Source organism: Elephas maximus, chromosome 7, assembly GCF_024166365.1.
Source record: "Elephas maximus indicus isolate mEleMax1 chromosome 7, mEleMax1 primary haplotype, whole genome shotgun sequence".
NCBI lineage: Eukaryota > Metazoa > Chordata > Mammalia > Proboscidea > Elephantidae > Elephas > Elephas maximus.
Window position 1 is genome coordinate 105,564,759 of NC_064825.1, and position 24,962 is coordinate 105,589,720.

At 36.6% G+C, this 24,962-nt stretch overlaps 2 protein-coding genes across 2 annotated transcripts; both read right to left on the reverse strand.

The window, feature by feature from the left end:
* Window positions 1–6,645: 6,645 nt before the first annotated feature.
* LOC126079377 (olfactory receptor 5W2-like) lies at window positions 6,646–7,581 on the reverse strand. Its single transcript, XM_049890350.1, has one exon. It carries the CDS (start codon window positions 7,576–7,578, stop codon window positions 6,646–6,648), a length of 933 nt encoding a protein of 310 aa, XP_049746307.1. The 5' UTR covers window positions 7,579–7,581.
* A 9,919-nt stretch (window positions 7,582–17,500) lies between these two features.
* LOC126079865 (olfactory receptor 5I1) lies at window positions 17,501–18,445 on the reverse strand. Its single transcript, XM_049891227.1, has one exon. It carries the CDS (start codon window positions 18,443–18,445, stop codon window positions 17,501–17,503), a length of 945 nt encoding a protein of 314 aa, XP_049747184.1.
* Between the last annotated feature and the right edge of the window lie 6,517 nt (window positions 18,446–24,962).

The following is a 24,962-nucleotide window of genomic DNA, read 5'->3' on the forward strand; positions in this document are numbered from 1 at the left end:
TTCGTGAGTCTTTTGGGGTATTGAAAAGTATTCATTCCTCACTTGGCCCAGTGGTCGAGACTACTTTATTGACTGGTAAAAAGGGTACATCTTGGAACTGGATTAGATGAACAGCAGCAAGCTTTTGAGAAAGAAAAGATGCTGATTGTACAAGTGAAAGAGCTGGGCACAATACGGGAAGTTTTAATCCTTCTGGAGATATGAGCAGCACCAAGGATAGCCTTTGCTGGGCCTTGTGGCAAGACCAGGATGAAACTAGTCCCCCTAGGTTTTTGGTCTCAACTGTGGAAGGGGACAGAAAACTGATACAATCCCATGAAGAAGCAATTGTTAGCAGCCTGTGACACTCTCTGCCAGGTAGAGTCAGTAGCAGAGACAATAGCTGTCACTGTTTGCACTGCTTTGCCCATAAATGAGTGGTTCAGTGGGCTGTATTTCATTCCATCATCAGCTATAGCCCAGATAGCTATGTCCTGATAGCTATGCTGACCAGATGGCATGTATACCTCAACAGGGCAGTGCCCTTGCTGCCATTTTGTTGTCCCAAGATTTACAGGCTGTAATTGGTCCAGGGGCATATCGAGATTATTCCCGTCCCCCCACACAGGCTAGTGCACCACCAGAGTCACCTCCCCTCTCCTCCAAGAGAAGAAGACCCGCTGCCAGCAGATGCCTGGTACACAGATGGCCTACTCTTCTTTCTTCACTTTGAGGCAGCCAATATCTTCCTAGTATGGGCTCATGGATTCATCATAGTCCACAACAAAAGAAGGTGCTGGGTCCATGGGAAACTCCCCTTTTCAAGCCCTGAAAGCACGCCTTGGAGAGTGGTGCCCTGATATGAATCGATTAGGCAACTCTGTAGTTGGCATGGTATTTTGATGGGTCTTGGTATTTTCCTGGGTGTAGGGATTGTCTGCTGTGTTTTCCTATACTGCTTGTATGGTCTGTGCCTCCAGCTACAACAGTGCTGTCCGTCACTACAGTGACATCTCCTTTTGGGGCCCTCAGGGACTTTGCAGAAGAGAAGGAACACATCAAATTGTAAGAGCCAGCCTCAAGAGGTGGTCTGAAGTGGAAAACAGGCTTCCAGCGGCCAGTCATGGCTGCCCTCATGCTTTCCGTTAGTTCAGCACTGTGTCTGTTAGTTCACTGCTGTTTTCCAAGCCCCGTCATGTGACCTTGCTGAAGCAGTCTGATGTAACTACCTGGTGTGTAGCCACTGTGACTTTGACCACTATAAAACCTTCACCTTCTACTGCTTGATAGGGAGATCTGCTTTAATTCTGCCTCCAACAAGTAAAGTTCTTTCGAGCCCACACTGGAGTTGCCCTTCTCTATCTTTAATCCCTTGGCACCCTCCAATTTTGGAAGGGATTTTAAAGTTATTGGTCCATGTCTGGACACCATATTTGTACCCTGACCTGACAGATACAAACGTCAATGTACCCTGATTTCTCTTGAGTATAAAACTGTATGTTCAGCTGTAGTAGATACTTCCATACAGCTCACCAAGGATGCCAATTCCTACTTCTAATAAAAAGGTATGAGAGCTACAGTTGTTTATTATCCCACCAATGCTAGGTGTTGTCCATCACTTTTGTTTTGGCTGTTCTGTAGGTGAGCTATACACAGGTGTTTTAACTTCTATTTACTTCAGCACTAATAAAGTTGCATATCTATTTCTATTGTTTATGAGAGTCTGAATGTGAATAAGAGGGTATCAGAAGGGCTGTACTTATAAGTATCTGGCCTTCTGAACCTCATCATATCTAGCCAGGCATCATTGTTACTGACATTTCAGGTTATTCAGCCTAGAGACACAGTGCAATCCTTTTGAATGAAGATGAGCCACAAAACTTATTTTCTTTTTCATAACCTCTCCAATAGGGGAGACAGGTTCTGTGTACACCCTAATCATCCACCTACAGGAATGATTACATACAGGGCCCTAAGAGCTGGTGAAGAAGAATAGTGACTTCTTAAATGGCCCAGTGATTTAGACTGCTTTTGTTTCCCTCTTCATAACATGCTTCTGGAAAGGAGTTTCCGGGGAGTTTAAAGATTGCTGTCTCTGACTTTAACATACGACCTCCATCTTTCTGGATCATTGAGCATTACTTCTGCTTTATCCATACAAATGTAGTTAAAGATAACAGCACCAGTATGTACTTATATGTTCACTGTGTTATATGCTTACCCTAATTCATGTTTAGGAATTTCAGTGTCGAGGACGAAGGAAAGAGAGAAGATTGAGGAATTTGCTTATAAAACTCAGTAACTACACACAGGGGCTGTTAGAATTGAAGTAGACAGATTTGTATTGTTAAAAGTTTATTAATGTTATGTTTTCTCCATTTGCATGGAATCCCAAGATAGAAGGGTCAGTTCAGGCCATCTGGCCCAGATGGCAGAACCATGAAACCCTCAAACTATAATCCCAGAAAGTGGTTTTAGGGAGATTTAGGCTGCAATTAATTAAGTTGATTTATTACATTTTTGGATATCCATTTACTGAAGTTCAAATTTCTCATTTATTGAGCTTAAAATTTCCTTCACTATAGATCACACCCAGTAGGTGTGATTAGAAGGGACATTATGCAAATAAAATCAGTCTTTTGATAGTGTAATATAAAACGGTCTTATGGAAAGGAGATAATTATACGTCATGTTTGCATCTTCTGAAGTAGAGATAATGCAGTGACTCCCTGAGTACTTGTTTATAAGCACCAATTTGACAAAAAACATTGGTAATTGAGAAAACATGGTGGAGGAGAAAATCATAAAACTCATTTAAAACAAGGATATTCCACAGGATTTTTCTAACATATCTTCCCCTAACATGTCACAGTGTTCCACAAGGAAATGACACCTAGAAAAGCAGAGGGGCTTTTAGGATTTACCAGAATTCAGAAATGTTTTCTCACAAGAGAATTTTACCATGGCAGCTGTATAGCTTAGACATTCAATGGTTTAGGCTTCTAAAAGTGTAATAAATAATTAACCATGTCTTTGAGTTTTATATAGTCTTCAAATATGTGACCATATGCATGTTTTCTGAACAAGCTGAATCAATGTTTTGCCAACAGAAAATTAGAGCAGAGATGATTTAGGTAAATATCAAGAAAATATTTAGATGAAGGAATCTCTGGGTGGTACAAATGGTTAATGTACTTGGCTGGTACCTGAAAGATTGGAAGTTTGAGTTCTCCAGAGGTGCTTTGGGAGAAAGGCCTGGAGATATAATTCTGAAAAATTGGCCATTGAAAACATCATGGAGTACTGCTCTGCTTTGACACATATGGGGTCTCCATGAGTCAGAGTCAACTTGACTTTTTTTTTTTTTACCTAGATGAATGATTTTTAATTACCTTGTAACTACAATGCTCTCAGTGATAGGATAATATCCGTAGCCTAAAATGAAGACGAGTTAATATGAATATTGTCTAAATTTACCCATCAACCACAAGGCCAAAGATGAAGAAACTGAAGATTTCTACTAACTTCAGTCTGAAATAGATCAAACATGCAATGAGGATACATTGATAAGTACTGGTGATTGGAACGCAGAAGTTGGAAACGAAGAAGGATCAGTAGTTGGAAAATATGGCCTTGGTGATAGAAATGATGTTGGAGATAGCATGACTGAATTTTGTAAGACCAATGACTTTTTCATTGCAAATACCATTTTTCAGCAACATAAATGGCAATGATACACATGGACCTCGCCAGATGGAATCAAATTGACCACATCTGTGGAAAGAGACTACCATGGAAAAGCTCAATATCATTAGTTAGAACAAGGCAAGGGATGACTGTGGATGAGACCATTAATTATTCATATGCAAGTTCAAGTTGAAACTGAAGAAAATTAGAACGAGTCCCCAAGAGTCAAAGTATGACCTTGTGCACATTCTACCTGAATTTAGTGACCATCTGAAGAATAGATTTGATGCATTGAGCACTAATAACCTAAGGCCAGTTGTGGAATGACATCAAGGACATCATATATGAAGAAAGCATGAGGTCATTAAAAAGACAGGAGAGAAAGAAAAGACCTAAATGGATGTCAGAAGAGACTCTGAAACTTGTTCTTGAACATAGAGTAGTTAAAGCAAAAGAAAAAAAATGAAGTAAAATATCTGAACAGAAGATTTAAAAGGGCGGCTTGAGAAGAAAAATAAAGTATTGTGATGACATGTGCAAAGACCTGGAGAGAGAAAACCAAAAGGGAAGAATACAGAAGACATTTCTCAAGCTGAAAGAACTAAAGAAAAAATTCAGGTTACAATACTGAAAAATTCTACAGGGTAAATATTAAATGGCACAGGAAGCATCAAAAGAAGATGGAAGGCATACACAGAGTCACTATACCAAAAAGAACTGGTCAACATTCAACCATTTTAGGAGGTAACGTATGATCAGGAACCAATGGTACTGAAAGAAGAGAAGTCCAAGCTGCACTGAAGGAATCAGTGAAAAACAAGGATCCAGGAATTGACAGAATACCAACTGAGGTGTTTCAACAAACAGATGCAGTGCCGGAAGTGCTCTCTTGTCTATGCCAAGAAATTTGGAAGAGAGCTACCTGGCCAACCTACTGGAAGAGATCCATATTTATGCCTATTTTCCAGAAAGATAATCCAACTGAATGCAGAGATTATAGAATAATATCATTAATACCACAAGCAAGCAAAATATTGCTGCAGATCATTCAAAAGCAGCTGCAGCAGTATATCGACAGAGAACTTCCAGAAATTCAAACCAGATTTAGAAGAGGACATGGAACCAGGGATATCATTGCTGATGTCAGATGGATCATGGCTGAAAGCAGAGTATCAGAAAGATGTTTACCTGTGTTTTATTGACTATGCAAAGACATTTAACTATGTGGATCATAACAAATTATGGATAACATTGCAAAGAATGGGAATTCCAGAACACTTAATTATGCTCATGAGAAATCTGTGCATGGATCCAGAGACAGTTATTCGGACAGAACGAGGGGATACTGCATGGTTTAAAGTCAGTAAAGGTATGTTGTCAGGGTTGTATCCTTTCACCATACCTATTCAAGGTGTATGCTGAGCAAATAATCTGAGAAGTTGGACTATATGAAGAACAGGGCTTCAGGATTGGAGGAAGACTCAATAACAACTTGTGTTATGCAATTACACAACCTTGCTTGCTGAAAGTGAAGAGGACTTGAAGCATTTACTGATGAAGATCTAAGACCAGAGCCTTCAGTATGGATTACACCTCAACATAAAGAAAACAAAAATCCTCACAACTAAATCAAAAAGCAACATCATGATAAATGGTGAAAAGATTGAAGTTGTCAAGGACCTCATCTTACCTGGATCCACAATGAACAGCTATGGAAGCAGCAGTCAAAAAATCAAGACACATTGCCTTGGGCAAATCTGCTGCAAAAGACTTCTTTAAAGTGTTGACAAGCAAAGATGTTACCTAGAGGACTAAGGTACACCTGACCCAAGCCATGGTGTTTTCAGTTGCATCGTATGCACGGGAAAACTGGACAACGAATAGGGAAGCCCAAAGAGGAATTGATGCCTTTGAATTGTGGTGTTGACAAAAATATTGAATATACCATGAGCTGCCAAAAGAATGAACAAATCTGTCTTGGAAAAAGTACAACCAGAATGCTCCTTAGAAACAGATGGTGAGACTACATCTCACATACTTTGGATATGTTGTCAGGAGGGGTCAGTCCCTGGAGAGGGACATCATGCTTGGTAAAGCACAGGGTCAGTGAAAAAGAGGAAGAACCTCAACAAGATGTACTGACACAGTGGCTGTAACAATAGGCTCAAGCACAGCAAAAATTGTGAGATCCTGTGGGACCGGGCAGAGTTTTGTTCTGTCGTGCACAGGGTCACTGTGGGTCAGAACTGCCTCCACGGCTACTAACAACAACAATGTCATGAATACACATGTCTTTATAGATTCATTATCTCTAGTAACCACAATAATTTAGATTACTTACTCATGAGCTACAAAGATAATACATTCAAGGTACATACTTTACACTCAGTTAATATGCCTTTGACTGATGTCTAATAAGCACCATTTATACCATACGGGACTCCTAGATCAGAGGTTAAATGCTTCCATTCCGGGGAAGCCTTTCTTCTGCACACTAGATTTAGAATTTTGCTCTGGATTAATAGTGCCCAGTCTTTTTAGTTCATGAAGATTTGTGATTTATGATAAATTATTTGAATGCTTAATTAATGTTCATAACTTCCACTAGATTATAAAATTCATTAGTATAGAAACTGCTAGATTCACCATGAAATACAGTGTATAAAAGTGCACAATAAGCACTTAGGAAAAAAATCAATAAATCTTAGAATAACTGAAGTAATCCATGAATGATACAATGAGGAAAGAAAAGTCAGCACACTAAGAAATGCCTGTGAAGTTCTCCGCAAAGAGGCATTACCATACATCAGTTTAAGACACGTCATGAAGCAAGACATGTTTCAGGAAATGCAAAACTTTCATATGATATGGCTTTAGGTAAAATACTTTTTTTATTAAATTAATGTATCTGGGACAACTTTGTTTCTTATACAGCTTTCTACCATATGATTTTACAAAAAGAACTGTGTGTTTTATGTTTTAAAACCATCTTTTATTTTTCAGTTTTTCTAAAGCCCCTTTCACGTCTTTATTTCTTAGGCTGTATATCAGCGGATTTAACATGGGAATCACAAGGGTGTAAAACAAAGAGGTCATTTTGTCTTGATCCGGAGAGTAGGCAGAACTCGGCCGGAAATACATAAAGAGCATAGTTCCCTGGAAAACTGAAACAGCAGTTAAGTGAGAGGTGCAGGTGGAGAAAGCTTTAAACCTTCCCTCAGCGGAGCGGATCTTTAAGACTGAGAGGATGATGTAACAGTAAGAGACAAGGACTCCTGAAATGGTACTCAGTTCAATGAAGCCAAAAATAGTGAATATCACTAATTCATTGACCTGCGTGTCTGAACAAGATAGCAACAGAAGAGGAGGAATATCACAAAAGAAATGATTAATTTCATTTGACCCACAGAAACATAAGCGGAAAGTTAACATGGTGTGTATCAAAGCGTCCACCATGCCCACCAGGTAAACCCCAGCCATAAGCACAGAGCACACGCTGCTGGACATGTTGACTGTATAGAGCAAGGGGTTGCTAATGGCCTTGTACCGATCAAAGGCCATCACTGCCAGCAGGAGACACTCAGAATCTGCAAAGACACAGAAGATGAAGAATTGCAGAGCACAGCCATAGAAAGAAATTGATTTGTCTTTGGCTAAGAGGTCCACCAGCATCTTGGGCCCAATTGCTGTGGAATAGCAGAGGTCACAGAAGGAGAGGTGGCTGAGGAAAAAGTACATTGGTGTTTGGAGCTGGGAGTCCATTTTAATTAAAATGATCATCCCAAGATTTGCCACAAGAATAATGATGTAAACAACCTGAAACATGATGAATACGGCTGCTTTGATCTCAGGGTTATTAGTAATTCCCAAGAGGTGGAATTCGGTCAAGGAGGAACAATTTTCTCCATCCATTCTCCTTTGTTCTTGTTTTAAACAGCTACAAAAGCGATCAAGAGAATCATACATCAGAGTTTAACTCTGCTGGACATTCACAAAATATTATCTTTTAAGACAGCACATTATCTTTCTGTAAATTGTCTTCTTTATCCACAGAAAGAAGCCCAGATAAATGTAATTCTTAAAGAGGCACTGTAATTGGAAACCCTGGTGGTGTGCGCAGTGGTTAAGAGGTACAGCTGCTAACCAAAAGGTCTGCAGTTTGAATCCACCAGGTGCTCCTTGGAAACCCTACGGGGCAGTTCTGCTCTGTCCTTTAGGGTAGCTATGAGTCAGAATTGACTTGACAGCAATGGGTTTTTGGTCTGGGGTTACTTTATTGAAAAAAAAATAATTAAAATGTCTGGAACACAAACTTTGGAAACTTTGATTCTAAATCCGTGTGTCATTCATGATATCTGTCATTTGTATCGTCCTCTACTGTCTTATCTTAGACAGCGGGTTTGAAATAAACCTAAGGCCCATTCCAGATTGAGAGTGATACACAAACACACAGTAGTCAGAGACACACAGCCAGAGGGCACAGGCCTCAACGTCGGACATATACAGATAAATGACCCATTGGAGGAAAATGCAATCCCTTTTTCTGTATTTGTCCTGAAATACAATTGACTTTAAAGATTCAGCAACAATAAAAATTAACAAATGAAAATGATCATGTTACTGTTTCGGTCTATGATGCCTTGAATTTTAACTGAATAATGAAGCATGAATGAAACATGTTTTATTCAACTTTTCTATCACACTTCCTCTGTGACGAGCATTTCCAACCAAGTTATATGACTGATCTGAACCCAAAGGATATGTCCACTGACAAACTAAAGAGAAGTGATACAAAGCAGGAAAAACAGAATTTAACACATGTATTTGTATCTCTTTGGATTTCTAAGTTGAATTTTCTGTAAAAATTAAGAAAGGAAAGAGTAATAACAAATGTTTAAGAATTATAAAGGATTCATTTTCTTGTGTGCCTATGTATGTGTTTGTGTGAATATTTTGGTTGGTATATGAAAATCGAAATGCGAATGGTAGCCTGAGGTTTTTTTTTTTTTTTTTTCTGTACTTAGTTATTATAGTATTTGGTTCATACGAATTTGAATTTATACAAATTGGCATTTTTAATTTGACACATCAATTATGGTTGGAATAGCACTAGAAAAATCTAAAATTCATGTATATAGTGAAATCACTCGAACAGTAATAAAACTAATAATTTACTTATGAATTTTAGTTAAAATATAAATTAATAAAATATCTATTTACTCATACTAATGATGTCAGTCAAATTTTCACAGCTTCAACCATAAAACATTATGGTTTGGCTATTAGATTACAGAGTTTATTTAACTGGATAATTAAGTATAAAATTATTCATTTACAAATTTCTCAATATTTGATTCCTCATTTTTCAAAAAAAATTTTTTCTATATTCTTTTAATTTGACAATTCAGAATCCTACCTGAAATGAGCATGTCTTTCTGTTCTGGTTTTAGGTAGGCGAGCACAAGGAAGGTCACATTTTATTGTTACTTAGTGACACTTGGGACTTAAATCTCTGAAGTCTCTACCTCATTTTTCTGTGTTATACAAACATGCGATTAAATTTCTGATTCTGTATTTTTCCCCTGTGAAGTCTGCAGCAACTTTAGCAAAGCCTGAAGTTTTCATTCAAAATGATCAGTATCCTATAACAATAATTGAGTCTAATGCCATGCTTTATGGCTACCATCCTCCTGTCAAATCACACATCTAATGAAGCTCAGATAGAATCTCTACTAAATGACTCTAACCTCCTTTCCATTGCTTATCCTGTTTCTTCCATTTCTAAAGCCACCTTCTTTACTTCCTCATTGAGAAATATGACATCCCTTTAATGGCTGTCCTTTATTGTCATTAACCACAGTCTGATTCCCTTCCCCCAACCACGTCAACCACCCCCAACCCAATGATTTTATGACTGTATAACATTCATTACACACAACCCACTCTATCTTAATTTTTTTTTTTTTCTGTTCGTATTTGTTTCTCCCAAAATTCTCAGTCTCTAGAACAAGGATGTTTTAAAAGTAATAGACTATTAAATGTTTGCTTTTAATTATCTTCTGGTTTTTTTTTTTTTTTTTTTTTTGGTGGATAATGAACAAAGAGTAGAAATAAACAGACTTTGAGGGCTGTTTCTTCTCATTTAGTTCAGGTTAAAAAAATGACTTTAAGAAAACACATGTGTTAGGGTAATGCTTTCATGAGAAAAAAAATCTCTATAGACTTTCTCTATTGATCTGTCTATATATAGTAGCGAAATTATACATAACAAAATATATACCTGATCAACAATTTCTAAATGTATAATTCAGTAAAATTAATTACATTCTTCAAGTTGTACAACCATTCTCACTATCCCTTTCCAGGTCATTCCACTACCATTAACGTAAACTCAATTCCTCTTCACCTTCCCTCTCACCCTTGATAACCACTAATCATCTTTGGAAACCAAAAAATAACTCTTTGTTGCCAAGTTGGTTCCAACTCATAACAACACTATAGGATAGAGTAGAAATGCACCATAGGTTTCCAACTAGTGGCTGGTGAATCTGAACTGCCAACCTTTTGGTTAGTAGTTGAACTCTTAACCACTGCACCACCAGGGCTCTTTGGTTTCCATATACCTGTGTCTTTCTTATAAATGAGATCATACAGCATTTGTACTTTTGAGACTGACTGACTTCACTCAGCATGAGGTTTACAAGGTTCATCCATATTGTGGCTTGGATCAGGACTTCATTTCTCTTTATGGCTGAGTAGTAATCCATTGTGTGTATATAGCACAATTTGTTTATCTGTTAATTTGTTGACGAACCTTTCAGTTGTTTCCTCCTTTTGACTATTGTGAAAAGTGCTGCAATAAACATTGAATAGGTGACTGCTGTTTATTTTTAAAAATTACTTTTTGCAACAGATACTGGTGACGATTTCTCAATATAATTAATATAATAAGTGTCACCGAATTGTACATGAAAAACCTGTTTACTTGGCATATGTTTTGAAATATATACATTTTACCAAAATATGTATTTTTAATTTTATTGAGCTTCAGATGAAAGCTTACAGCTGAAGTTAATCTCTCATTTAAAAATTTATATACGTTGTTTTGTGACATTGGTTGCAGTCCCCACAATGTGACAGCATACTCATCCTTACCCTGGGTTCCCTGTGTCCATTAACAAGTTCCTGTCCCTTCCTGCTATGTCATCTTGCTTTTGGCCATTTGGTCTTGTATATTTGATTGAACTAAGAAGCATGTTCTTCATGAGTGTTATTTTTGTTTTATAGGCCTGTCTAATTTTTGTCTGAAAAGTAGTAGACTGCAGGCTTCAGTTCTGAGTTAGCCGAGTGCCTGGAGACCACAGTCTTGAGAGTTCCTTCAGTCTCTGTCAGATAAGTAAGTCTGTTTTTTTTTTTTTTTTAATTTGGATTCTATTCTACATTTTTCTCCCATTCTGGGCGGGATTCTTTGTTCCGATCCCTTTCAGAGCACTGTATGATGGTAACAGGACACTATCTAGTTCTTCTGGGCTCAGGCTGGTGGAGTCTCTGGTTCATGTGGTCCTTCAGACCTTTGGGCTAATATTTTCATTGTGTCTTTGGTATTCCTCGTTCTCCTTTGCTCCAGACAAGATGGGACTAATAGTTGTATCTTAGAAGGGCACTTGCAAGATTTTAAGACCCTAGAAGCCATTCTCCAAAGTGGGATGTAGAAAATTTTCTTTGTGAACTCTGTTATGCCAATTGACCCAGACATTCCCTAAGATTATGATCCCCAGGCCCCAGACCCAGGTACTCAGTCCCTCAGAGTGTTTGGACGTGTCAAGGAAACTTCTATGTTTTTGCTTTGGTCCAGTTGTGCTGACTTTCCCTACAATTGTGTGTTGTCTTTCCCTTCACCGAAGTTGACACTTGTCTACTATCTAGTTAGTGATATCCCCTCTCCCTTTCTCCTCATTCTCGTATCCGTCAAAAAATGTTTATTTCTGTGTGCAAACCTTTTCTAGAGTTCTAATAAGAGTGTTCTCATACAATTTTTGTCCTTTGAGACCGACTTGTTTCACTCAGTATAATTTCCACCAGATTCATTCATGTTGTGTGATATTTTGTGGATTCATCATTGTTCTTTATTGCTGTGTAGTGTTACATTATATGTATATAACATAATTTGCTTATTCATTCATTTGTTGGTGGTCATTTAGGTTGTTTCCATTTTTTTGGTATTGTGAATAGTGCTGCAATGAACATGGACGTGCATATACCTATCCATGAGGCAGCTCTTATTCCTCCAGGGTTGATTCCTAGGCATGGGATTACTGGATCATATGGTATCTCTATTTCTAGCTTTTTAAGGAAATGCCATCTAGAGAGTAGGCAGAACTTGGCCAGAAACACATAAAGAGCATAGTACCCTGGAAAATTGCAACCGCAGTTAAGTGAGAGGTACAGGTGGAGAAAGCTTTGAACCTTCCCTCAGAAAAGTGGATCTTTAAGGCCGAGAAGATAATGCAACCATAAGAGACAAGAACAGCAGAAACAGTATTCAGTTCAATGAAACAAAAACCGTGAATAATATCAGCTCATTGACCTGAATATCAGAATAGGAAAGGAGGAGAAGTAGAGGCAAATTACAGAAGAAATGATTAATTTCATCTGACTCACAGAAAAATAAATGGAAATTTAATGTGGTATATATCAAAGCATCCACCATGCCTACGAGGTAAACCCCAAACATAAGCATGGAGCACACACTACTGGACATGTTTACTGTATAGAGCAAGGGGTTGCTAATGGCTTTGTACTGATCAAAGGTTAGAGCCACCAGCAGGAGACACTCAGAATCTCCAAAGACTGAAGATGAAGAATTGCAGAGCACAGCCATAGAAGGAAATTGATTTGTCTTTGGCTAAAAAAAAAAAAAAAAAATTTTTTTTTTTTTGGGCTCAATTGCTGTGGAATAGCAGAGGTCACAGAAGGAGGGGTGGCTGAGGAAAATGTACATTGGCATTTGAAGCTGGGAGTCCATTCTAATTAAAACAATCATTCCATGATTTGACAGAAGGTTGTCGTTAGGTGCCTTTGAATCAGCTCTGACTCATACGGACCCTATATACAATAGAAACAAACACTGCCTAGTAATATGACATCCTTAAAATTGTTGCAATTTTTTAGCCCTTTGTTGCAGCCACTGTGTCAACCCATCTCGTCAAGTGTCTCCCTCTTTTTCACTGACCCTCTACTTCACCAAGCATGATGTCCTTCCCCAGGGACTAGTGTCTCCTGATAACATGCCCAGAGTACGCGAGAGAAAGTCTTGCCATCTTCGCTTCTAAGGAACGTTCTGGCTGTACTTCTTCCAAGACAGATTTGTTTGTTCCTCTGACAATCCACAGTATATTCAATATTCTTCTCCAACACCATAATTCCTAAGGCATCGATTCTTCCTCAGTCTTCCTTATTCATCATCCAGTTTTCACATGCATGAGAGGCAATTGAATACACCATGTCCCAGGTCAGGCGCACCTTAGTCCCCAAGGTGACATCTTTGCTTACTAGCACTTTAAAGAGGCCTGTTGAGCAGATTTTCCCAGTGCAATAAATTGTTTTATTTCTTGACATCTGCTTCTATGGGTGTTAAACATGGATCCAAGTAAAATGAAATCTTGACAAACTTCAATAGTTTCTCTGCCAGGAGGTTAATGACATAAATAACTAGAAACATGCTAAAGAGGGTCACTTTGATCTCTTCCTATTAGCAATTCAAAGAAAAGAAAAAAGAATTCACTCAAGGGGGGACAATTTTTCCTTTCTACTGTCCTTTGTTCTTATTTTAAACTGTTGATAAAATGATCCAGAAAATGGTAGATTTATGTTTAACACTTCTGGACATCCACAAATATTGTCTATAAAGTAGAAATAAATTTGTTCCTGTAAAACATCTTTTTTATCCTCACAATATTCAGATGTATTGCTCTCTAAAGAGGCATTTTTTTTTTTTACAATAATAAAAAATATTTATATGTCAGATAGGAAGTCGAGAAACTTTGATCTAAACTTCCAGGTTTCATGAGGCATGTGACTTCCTATTTCTTCTTCTTTTTTTTTTTTTTTGGACTTTACTTCCTTATCTCTGGAAGTGAAGTTGGATGAATTGAAATCTTGATCCATTTTCAAAATAATGCCTGCCAAGAGTGCATTTATTGCCTCATGAAAAAAATAAAACAATATGGAAAAAATACCAGTGTTAGACAGCAAACCCGGAAGACACATGACTAAGCATCTGGTTTTCTTGCATATATTCACAGTGCCAAAAAAAATGATCACAATTAATGTGCTCCTCAGAAATCATGATTGGCTTAAAAGCTTGCATTTTAGATCTGTAATCAGTGAGCATACCACTGATTTGATAATAATGAAAATCATTGTTACTAATCTTGGTCTACATCAACTTACTATTTGGTGAGACATGAAGTACATTTACTAAAGTTTTCTCTGGAATTGTATCCCTGCTTTGCCACAATGTTCTTATGATTTGTAAAGAGCTTGGGTGCAAAATTACAAGTCTTGACATTCAAACAGAAATGCAAAAATAAATGGAAACAACAGAATCGAACACATACTTGGCATATCTTTGCATTTTAAATTAACTGTTTCATTACAGAATCAAGTGAGCAGAGGGCTAATAAAATTTCTGAAATATATAAACTTTGTTTCTTATGCATATGTGTATTTATATGTGTGTAACGTGTTCATGTGTGTGCATGTCTCACTGTTGATACATAAGAATGGAAATGTGGATGATGATCCAGTCTTTGTACACTTAAGTAACTATGTCATATGGTTCACAGGGAATTGCATAGTTCAAAAGAGATTGACTCAAAATACAACCTAATCCTATAAATTGAGTCTTGCCTCATTAGCATAACTGCCACTATCCCACCTCATCAACATCACAGAGGTAGGATTTACAACCTGTAGGATAATCACATCAGATCACAAAATGATGGACAACCACACAATCTTGGGAGTCATTGTGTAGTTAAGTAGATTCACATTTTTGGGAGACATGATTCAATCCATAACACCCTGTGAATACCTAAAAGAATTTAGCAAAGGCTGAGCTCTCAATTTTTTACTCCTGTCATCAAATTAATGTTAGGAAGATGACCGAAACTTATTTTTATGTTATGATTTTCAGCTACCCTGAATCTGTACCTCCTTCTGTCCAGTCAAATCAGAAATCCATTGAAACTTAATAGATTCTCTACTTCATCACTCCCAGCTCTTTTCTATTCTTGTTTTTGTTTCTTCCGTTTCTACAACACTCTCATTCACTTACTGATTTAGGAATGTTATTACTCTTCAGTGGTAATTTTTTTTTCTTTTTTATGTTTCACACACTATAAAATTCATCCCTTTAAATTGTACGTTTTAGTGTTACGTAGCGTGTCCACAAGTTTGTACAACCACTACAGCTATCTAAGTCCATAGCATTTTTCATCATCCCAAAAAGCAGTCTGTACCCATTAACATTGTACTTTCACCACTCCCCCCAGATCCTGGAAACCACAACCTATTTTGTGAATCTATGCATTTGTCTATTCTGGACACTTCATAACAGCCATAATAGTAGAATCATGTAATAAGTGAATTTTTTTGCTGGGCTTCTTTCTTTAGCATATTATTTTCAATGTTCACCCATATTGTAATAAGTATCAATACTCCATCCTTTTTCATGGCTGAATAGTATCCCATTGTATACTATATTTTGTTTACCCATACATCACTGAATGGACACATGGGTTGTTTACAGTTTGGGGCTATTATGAATATTTGCTGCTATGAATATTTGTATCAGTATTAGTGTTAAGTGATGCTTTCTTCACCATGGCATCCCTGGGTGGTACAAAAGATTAACATGCTCTGCAGCTAACTAAAGCTTGGAGGTTTGAGTCAACCCAGGTGCCTCGGAAAACAGACCTGGCAATCTACTTCCAAAAGGCCACAACCATTGAAAACTCTATGTAGTGAAGCTCTACTCTGAAACACATGATGTTGCCATGAGTCAGAATTGACAGCAATCAGTATGGTTTGGGTTTTGGTAGAAAAGTAGCATAAGCCATGTGGAAAGCCGAAAAGATGATAGCCACCTCATACCCAGAGTCATGGTGTCATCTACGTAAGTGCTTCCACTTGAACACATTGAAAAAATACCGACACCCTCTATTGTCAGTCAGTCCCTTCTCTGAAAACATTTATATTTTCCTGTAAGAGATATAATCTCTTTTCTTGAGTACGAAAAGACAGTGGTGTATCAAAAATGAGATTTTTATATGCAGCTTTATACTTTCCAATACAAATGTTATCACATGCTTGTATGTGTTAATAGTTTGGAGCAATGAAAAGCTGTGTTGAGATATAGTATATCTAATCTTGCTCTCTGTGGCTGGCATGATCCTCTACAACCTTGGCTAAGTAAATCTGAAACTTAATCTAATATTAAACAGTACCATTGTCTTTGTAGCTGGATGTGAGTGTGTTCTCTTCCAAATTAAGCAACAGAAGTGCTCAGGAGAACCACTGTTGGTCAGAAATCTCAAGAAAACCTCCAGGGAAAATTGATAATGGAAAGAAATCAACAATTGATAATTGACTTTGGCTACATCTTGCAGGTTTTTACAACAAAGAGTACATGGATTTAAACATACCTTTCAATGCTGACATTTCTAGAACACAGATTATAAAATTCATTATTATGCAATAATAATCATATATAGAAAAACATCAGTTACTGAAATACATTTCCCAATAAGCACGTGGTTGAATTTCCATTGTCAAACGCCTTTTCCTGGGTTTTCTGCTCTGCTCTATGGGTTGACTTCCTCATGAGGATGCAGGCAGGACCCTGTGAGGCATCAGCACTTCTTCTGTTTCTGAGATGCTGTAGGAGGATGATTTACACCGTCAGTAATACTTTGGTGTAGAAAAAGGTAGCAGAAAAAAGGAAAAACAAATGTTTTGTGTTGTAATTAACCTATTGTTCCACTCCCACTTAAAAAAAATTCCCAAAGTAGTTTGGAGTGGATTGGACACAGAAGGTTCTCTGCAAGGAGCTGAACTGCTATTCAGCAAACTGGGATTTGATTTTTCTGTTACTGCTTTCCTAGAAGTCCTGCTTCTCACTATCTCATTGCATGATACGCCTTTATTAATGAAGGTGAGCATATTGTATAAACATATACACACAATAACTAACATCTGTTCAGTGCCTAAAATGGCTTAAGCGCTACTCTCAGCACTAACGCACTTTATCATTCAACAACCAGTGACGTGGTTACTGTATTCTCCCCATTTTCTCATATGAGGAAACCAAGGCACACATAAATTAAGTAGCTTGCTCAAGGTGCTATTTGTTAGTCGGGCACAGAGTTGACATGTAAACCAAAGCAATCTGGCTCCTTCTGTCATTCAGTAATCTACCCCTGTATATGAGATATTCTGCTTTTTTTACAGCACACACGCGCACACACACACACAAAACAATGTATTTAGTGTAGGTGTTAAGACAGCCGGATGCAACCTGTTTGAGCATGAAACCCAAGCTAGAAACATTTAAACACTAGTCTGATTTATTTAGTGGCAATTGTAACACTTTTAAACGTAGTCTTATATACTGGGGTTATGAAATGCTTTTGACTGTGTATAAAAGAAAATGCATTTAGCTGCTTGGTAAAATCCCTTGTGTGAGGAGTTGTGTGTGTACTGGTAAAATGATTGCAGTTTCCCAATCAGAGTTTATAATTGGGGAATTGGTGAGTCCCCGGAGCTTAACGTCTCATGAGGAATCTGTCTTTGATCTTAGAGCTTTCTTAGCTGCATCTTTTACATCTTTGTTTCTCAAACTGTAAATCAGTGGATTTAGCACTGGGATGACAATGGTGTAGAACACCGAGATGATTTTATCAGTGTTGGGAGAATACAGGGAACTGGGCCTTGAGTAAATAAAGAGTAGAGTCCCCTGATAAATGACCACAGAAGTCAGGTGTGAGGCACACGTGGAGAAGGTTTTCTTCCTCCCACTGGAAGAGCGAATCTTTAAGACTGAGAAAAGAATGAAATAGTAGGAGATAACGATGATGAGGAAGCAGATGATTTCCACGGAGCTGCCATATGTGGAGAGGAGCCACTCATTAACTGAGGTGTCTGTGCAGGAGAGCTTAAGCAGTGGAGGGAGGTCACAGAAAAAATGACTAATCACATTTTTGTCACAGTATTTCAGAATAAAAGCAAAGGATGTATGAACCAGGAAGCTTACGTTGCCACCAATATAGGACAAGACAATCAGCCATACACAGGTGCCCCGGGACATCACAACTGTATACAGCAAAGGGTTACAGATGGCGACATAGCGATCATAGGCCATGGCAGCCAAGATAAAGGATTCTGTATCTGCAAAAGTACAGAAAAAATAGAACTGCAGGGCACAGCCATAATAGGAAATGGATTTGTTCTCTGAGAGGAAGTTGACCAGCATTTTGGGAACAATGGCTGAGGAATAACAAAGGTCTACAAAGGATAGGTTACTGAGAAAAAAATACATGGGGGTTTGAAGACGGGAATCTATTCTGATTAACATTATCAAGCCAATGTTCCCCATTAGAATCACAGCATACAACATCAGAAACACCAGGAATAGGACAATCTGCAGTTCAGGGCGTGTTGGAAACCCTAATAGAACAAATTCAGTCACCAAGGTGTAGTTTCTTTCTATCAGTTCCATATTATTATTTTTTTCCTGTTTTGAGAATCCTAATATCCTAAAACATTATAATCATGAAAGAGAAATAAAATTAGATGTAATCATAAATTAGTTTGATTGTTCAACAAACCATCAGTCAGATAAAGAAACCAAAGAAACTTCTCTTCAAATACAAAATTTGAGAGATGTATTTCAGAATTCAATAGCTGTTAAATTCCATTGTCACAAGTTTTATTTAATTTCTTTCATTAACGACTATTTCTTCCAATGGACAGTTGGCTCCACAGTACAGAGGGCATGTTACAGTTTGCTTACCTTTTTGTACCTGAAATGTTTAACACTATGGTTACAAGATTAGATGGATTAATGAATGGACTGAGGATTGTATAAAGGACAGAAGAAATATCAATATTTATTAAACAGAAAACGACTTGTAGAACATGCCTTAGAATGAGGAGAATTATGGAGGCATTTGCTTTTTCTCTCAAGAAATTATAGTCAATGGATAGAGAGGTATAATAAAACATACACCAGCTAATTGTTTTTTGTACCTATTTCTTATTAATATAAAGTAACGTAATATTAGTGAAATAAAACCAATGTCACTAATTACCTACCATGAGTATATTTTTAAAAGAAGTTAGGGTAATTCTATAAATCCTGTATTAGCCAAGCTGATTAAATTTGTTAAATATATATCGTTCCATCAATCACAATGCCCAGCTTCCAATGAGCACAGAATGGATATTAGTTGACGAAACAAGTAAGTAGAAACCCTGCTGGTGTAGTTAGTTAAGTGCTACAGCTGCTAATGAAAGGGTCAGCAGTTCGAATCCACCAGGTGCTCCTTGGAAACTCTGTGGGGCAGTTCTACTCTCTCCTATAGGGTTGCTGGGAGTCGGAGTCGACTCAATGGCACTGTGTTTGTTTTTGGTTTAAATAAGTAAGTAGACACACACAAAAAAAATGTTCCAGTTACTTCAAATGAAATAAAATCATTCTATATGTCCTTCTCACTGAAATATAGTTAGCCACTATTACTTTTTATGTTTTTATAATTCAGGGTGTTTATACTGAGAAATCTGTCAATCAGTTTTCCTGGGGTTTCAGAATACTTCTAACAGTAGAAAGAATTTTAACTTAACCTGGAACAGTAAGAAATTTGAAGCTAACCTTGAAGGATGGACTTGAAAAATATATGAAAACAAATGAGCAAAGCATCCAATGAGCTATGTTAGTGTTGCCACAGAGATCCCAAGAAGGGAATTAAAAATGTTTTTGGGTCACTAGCTCATTACATGTGTAAAAACTCAGTGATGGTGCTATCAACTTTATCTCATTCAGTAACTAAAACCATCCTATGGCACAGACACAGAGAATCTATTGAGAATCAGAAGGGTTAATTACTTGTTCAATGTGTGGTCACGTTATTGTATCCAAGAGTGGGAATGAGATGCAGCACTACAGCAAGACAGCAGTTAACTTACTCTTAGTTCACCTGTTTTCAATATAATGAGGTTATTTAGAAAAGATGAGACCTCTGCTTTAGACTTAGAAAAAATATGGTTGGAATTCTATCTTGACTACAAGAGTACTGTGGGATCTTGAGCAAATTAATATAAATTATATTATTTATACATATGAATGATAACAAATATCTCACAGGGTTGCTGTACTAATCAAATAAAAAAAAAATGATCTCCCTGTCCACCTACCATCCAACCATCCATTTATCTACTTACCTACCTACATACTTACCTATCTGTCCATCCACGTAGTTACTTTTCAGAGTGGCTGACACAGGAAAACATCAAAAACTTGTCTCAGTAGCCACACTGCTCTCACTTAATCATATTTATGACTAGAGCTGTAAGCCAAGGTTTTATTAATAATGGCTAGCATTTATATAGTGATTGTTAGCTTCAAGGTGATATTCTAAAGACTGCATATATCTTATTCAATTGTCACAACAAAAATAACCAAGGTTTGATCTACATACTATTATTATCATTTTTCTCTTACAAATAAGGGAACTAAGACACTTGGGATTTGAGAGCTAGGATGTAATAGAGACAGCACTGGAACCTAAGAGCCTGCATCCAAAGCCTTATGATACATAGGCTCTTTCGTCGATAGATCGTCATTATTCATTTTTTTATTTTGGATGAGAAACTTAAAGCTTAGCATAATATAAGGTCTTGTAGTTGGTAGCTGCAAATTAAAATTCGTATGTGTCCAAAGTCAAGGTCTGTGACAGTAACCTTGAGGGTGATTGGACTATGAATAATGTGGCCACCATAAGACAGGGTGCGGGACGTAGTGAAGCTGAGGGAAGGAATAAGTGGCTTACATATTTACTGAACAGAGCACATACTTCTGGAAACTTCACATTGATCGTTCCTTCTTATAGTCTAAAAATATTTCATCTACACAAAGGGGAGAGGGAAGTAAAGAGGTAGGTATTAAGTATAGTGGTAGGAGAAGACAGCAGTCCTGAGATTCTTGTTTTAAACAGAAATTAACAAAAAGATCCAATCAATATGCTTTGATTCACTATTTTTTTCCCCAAAGATATCGCAACACAATCTTAAGATAGACAATAAACTTAAATTAATTCAAAATATCAGGGAACCAGTCATGCTTCAGCTCTCTTATCTGTAATACATATGTAAAAGCTTTTTTAAATGCTTTACATTTACAAAGAAGTTGCATCAGAAAAGGTGATGTACGATGCATTACCGTGTGGGTACAGTACTGACAGATAAAGGTCCTTTTCCACATTTTTGAACATAAATCAATGGTTCTTTCTCTTAGGTCCATGAAAGCCAATTTATGCACCATTAAAACCACTCTAGTTTTAGTAGCCACAGAAGTTACTTACCAAGGAAAGAACTGTTTTCCAAGAACCTGGCTGAATACTTTTGTCAATAGATCCAAGGGCCTTTAAATACATTCTCATGGCATTGGGGACCTAACAATTGAAGGGTTCCAAACATGCTCATTTTAAAGAGAAACCTGGAGAATAATTAGCAGGATTATTGACATTGTGTTAGGTTTTTTTTTTTTTTAATTAGTTGCATAATTAATTATTAGATAACCACTGTTAACATCAATTTGAATAGTAATTTTAATTCTTACTAATTTTGAGATTATTTTTAATGATACTTAGAATTCTACAAAAGACCTATTTTAAGGGGTGCTTTGAAAATAGTTCAAATATTAAAAAATGCGATGATTGTCTTTTAAATTTGGCAAGCAAAAACAAAAATAACTAATATTTTATTAAATAAAATGATAAAATGTTAGCTATCAATAAAAAGAGTGGAAAATTTTTTCATCTAATTCAAATAAGAATTCATAAAAAAGAATCTAATCAACATTCTATAATTGGAAAAATAAAATACTTATATTTAACAACTTATTGAATGGATTTCAACATCACTTTGAATACTAGAGATCAGGAGATTGGGTGGACAAGTACTGTCAGAAGAGTCTATATTAAGGCTTTGTCTTGGAGTTTGCAACTAACATGATATAGGAAATCATCAGGAAAAATATATGTTACTATCACTAAAATATCTAGAATATACATCTTGAACCTTAAAAATCAGAATTTCCTGGATACTACTCTTTCATTTAAAAGGTGCTCAGCTGAATAATTTCAAAATGCTTTCTTTGTATTACAGAACCTACAGAGTTTTACATCTTTCACACACTAGATGTTACCAGGGAAAATTACCCAAACACAAAATTAGTAAGCAAGTTTCTTCAAATCATCAAAAATTCCCTAATCTTTCAGTGTTCTTAGAGATCTTTGGCACAACCCAGATCTTTCATGAGGCTAGACAATGCTCTGTTTCTCAGTCTGTAAATATCTTTTTCAAATTTGCTTATTTTCATTTAAGCCACTCTTCTGTTACTTTGATAGGTTGATATCACATGTCCGTATGCACATGATACTCTTATACTTCAAATCCAAGTAAACCATCATCAAACAAAAAGCCCCGACCTCTGAATTTCCCTTCCCTTGGTGTCAATACCTCAATAGGTTGAACTGGTTTTTTAATTAATTAAAATAAAATTGAATTAATATTGAACTCATGTTTTTGACAAGTATCAAACTAGCGAAGGCTAATGGTAATTTTCCAATAAATAAATACTGGAGAAGCTGTAAAAGTAAGAGAAAAAATGATATTTCTAAGAATTAGCAAAAAAAAATTTGTAAGAGGAGAGGTTCTCTTTCTGGGTGTATAGCTTGTTAAGATATTGAGACCAACTCCCTTCCTGGAAAAAAAAATAATAATAATGCAGAAAGCTACTTTAAATCCACTCAAAAACATAAGTGAACTGACAAGTTATTTAGTTACCATTAGAGCAAGGATCAAGAAGAAAATACTCTCATCACTTTATAATGTGTAAATAATACAAATATTTGGAGCCATAAGTTAAAATGAATCTAATGAACATTGCAAAAAAACCCAGACCCAGCTCAGCTACAAATCTGCCTTGGAAGTACAGCTAGAAAGCTTCTTAGAAGCAACGATGGTGAGACTTTGAGTCACATACTTCGGACATGTTATAAGGAGGGACCAGTCCCTGGAGAAGGACATTATGTTTGGTAAAATAGAGGGTCAGCAATAAAGAAGACCCTCAATGAGTTGGATTGACACAGTGGCTACAACAATGGGCTCAAACATAAAGATTGTGAGGCTGGTGCAGGATGGGGCACTGTTATTTGTTGTACATAACATCAACATGAGTCAGAACCGACTCAACGGTACCTAACAACATTATCTTGTATCCAGAAAAAAATATCCCTCAAAACTTTGTTACAAAAAAAACCTCAGATCACAAAGGACTTCACTGGTGAATTACAAATATTTTGGAAATAAACTGTATCAAATTATACAAAATTGTTCAGAGAATAGAGACATACAGAATACTCACTTGTTGTAGAAGGACAAAATAACCCTAAAAGGGAACTTGAGAAGGACTTTCAACAACATCAAAAAAGAGACATACAAAAAAATCAAACCCATTACCATCAAGTAGATTCTGACTCATGGCAACCTCATGTGTGCCAAATAGAACTGCACATAGAGTTTTCAAGGCTGTGATCTTTCAGAAGCTGATCACCAGTCAGGTCTTCTGTGGCATCTCTGGGTAGGTTCAAACCACCAACCTTTTGGCTAGTAGTTGAACTCTTAAATGTTTGCACTCCCCGAGGACTTTTTAATATATGAATATTGCTACAGAATTTGCACATATGTCTGTGAAGCCGCCTCTTCTAGGAATGTAAGAGACTCTGACCTACCTGAAAAAATCTAGCACTTTTAACATTTCAGAAACGTGTTAATTCATATACAGATTGCAAGAAAAAACAACAAAACTCACATAATTATATTATTTTTAATTTTTGTTTCTTATATTATTTTATTTGTATATATAAGTGTATATATAGGAGTTCTTGGATGTTTAGTGCTAGAATACTAGCCTAAAGGTAGTCAGTTCAAACCCACCCAGAGGTACCTTGGAAGTTAAAATCCCATTAACTTCAAAAGATAAATCTTAGGCATATGAATCTTGTATAATCTTACTCCAACAGCAGAAAAAAATGACAGTATAGAGGAAGGAGAGTAACGGCACTATAGAGTAACAAGATGTAAACAAGTTTACCAAAATTTTAATATATAAATGATGTATAAAAGACAATGCATAAATGGTCTTTGTCAAAGCAATAGAAGAAGCAATCCTGTGTGTGTATCAACAATCATCCAATTTGGATGTAGACAGGAACACACACATATTTTCTTCTTTATTAGACATGTATGTCTGAGGATGAGTATATTAAATCCACCCTTACAATGAAAGAGAGAACCTCAATATTAAAAAAAAAAAAAGGTCCAACAAATTATATATTAGATTCCTCATATGTGGCCAAAAAAACTAAAACCAGACCTGCTGCTATCAAGTCGATTCCAACTCATAGTGATCCTATATGACAGAGCAGAACGGCCACATAGGATTTCCATAGTGTGACTGGTGGGTTCGAACTGCTGACGTTTTGGTTAGCAGCTAAGCTCTTAACCACTGGGTCAGTCACCAGGACTCCACTGTGTGGTGAGAGGTCAGTAAATGACACCATCGAGAAAGCTGAAACAATATAAAATTCAGCGGAAAAAAAGATATGATAAATGAAAGTAAATTATAGGTTTTTCTTCAAGAAATTATGTATAGAGAGTAAATTATAGGTTTTTCTTCAAGAAATAATGTATAGAGATCTTAGTGGCAATCATGAGCTAGTCAGTGAATCATATAATCAGGAAAGGTTATAATAATTGTCACTTTACTAATTGTAAATGTGATGAAAAATTAGTTAAATGATTTGTTCAAGATATTAGTAATAAAAAGGTTAAAAATTAGTTATCTGAACTACTGGGATAGCATTGTCTCATAACATTGTGATATACCTTTATTAAATTAAAAAAATTTACCACCAAAACTGCCACCATAATCGTCATTTCTGTCATCTCTACCA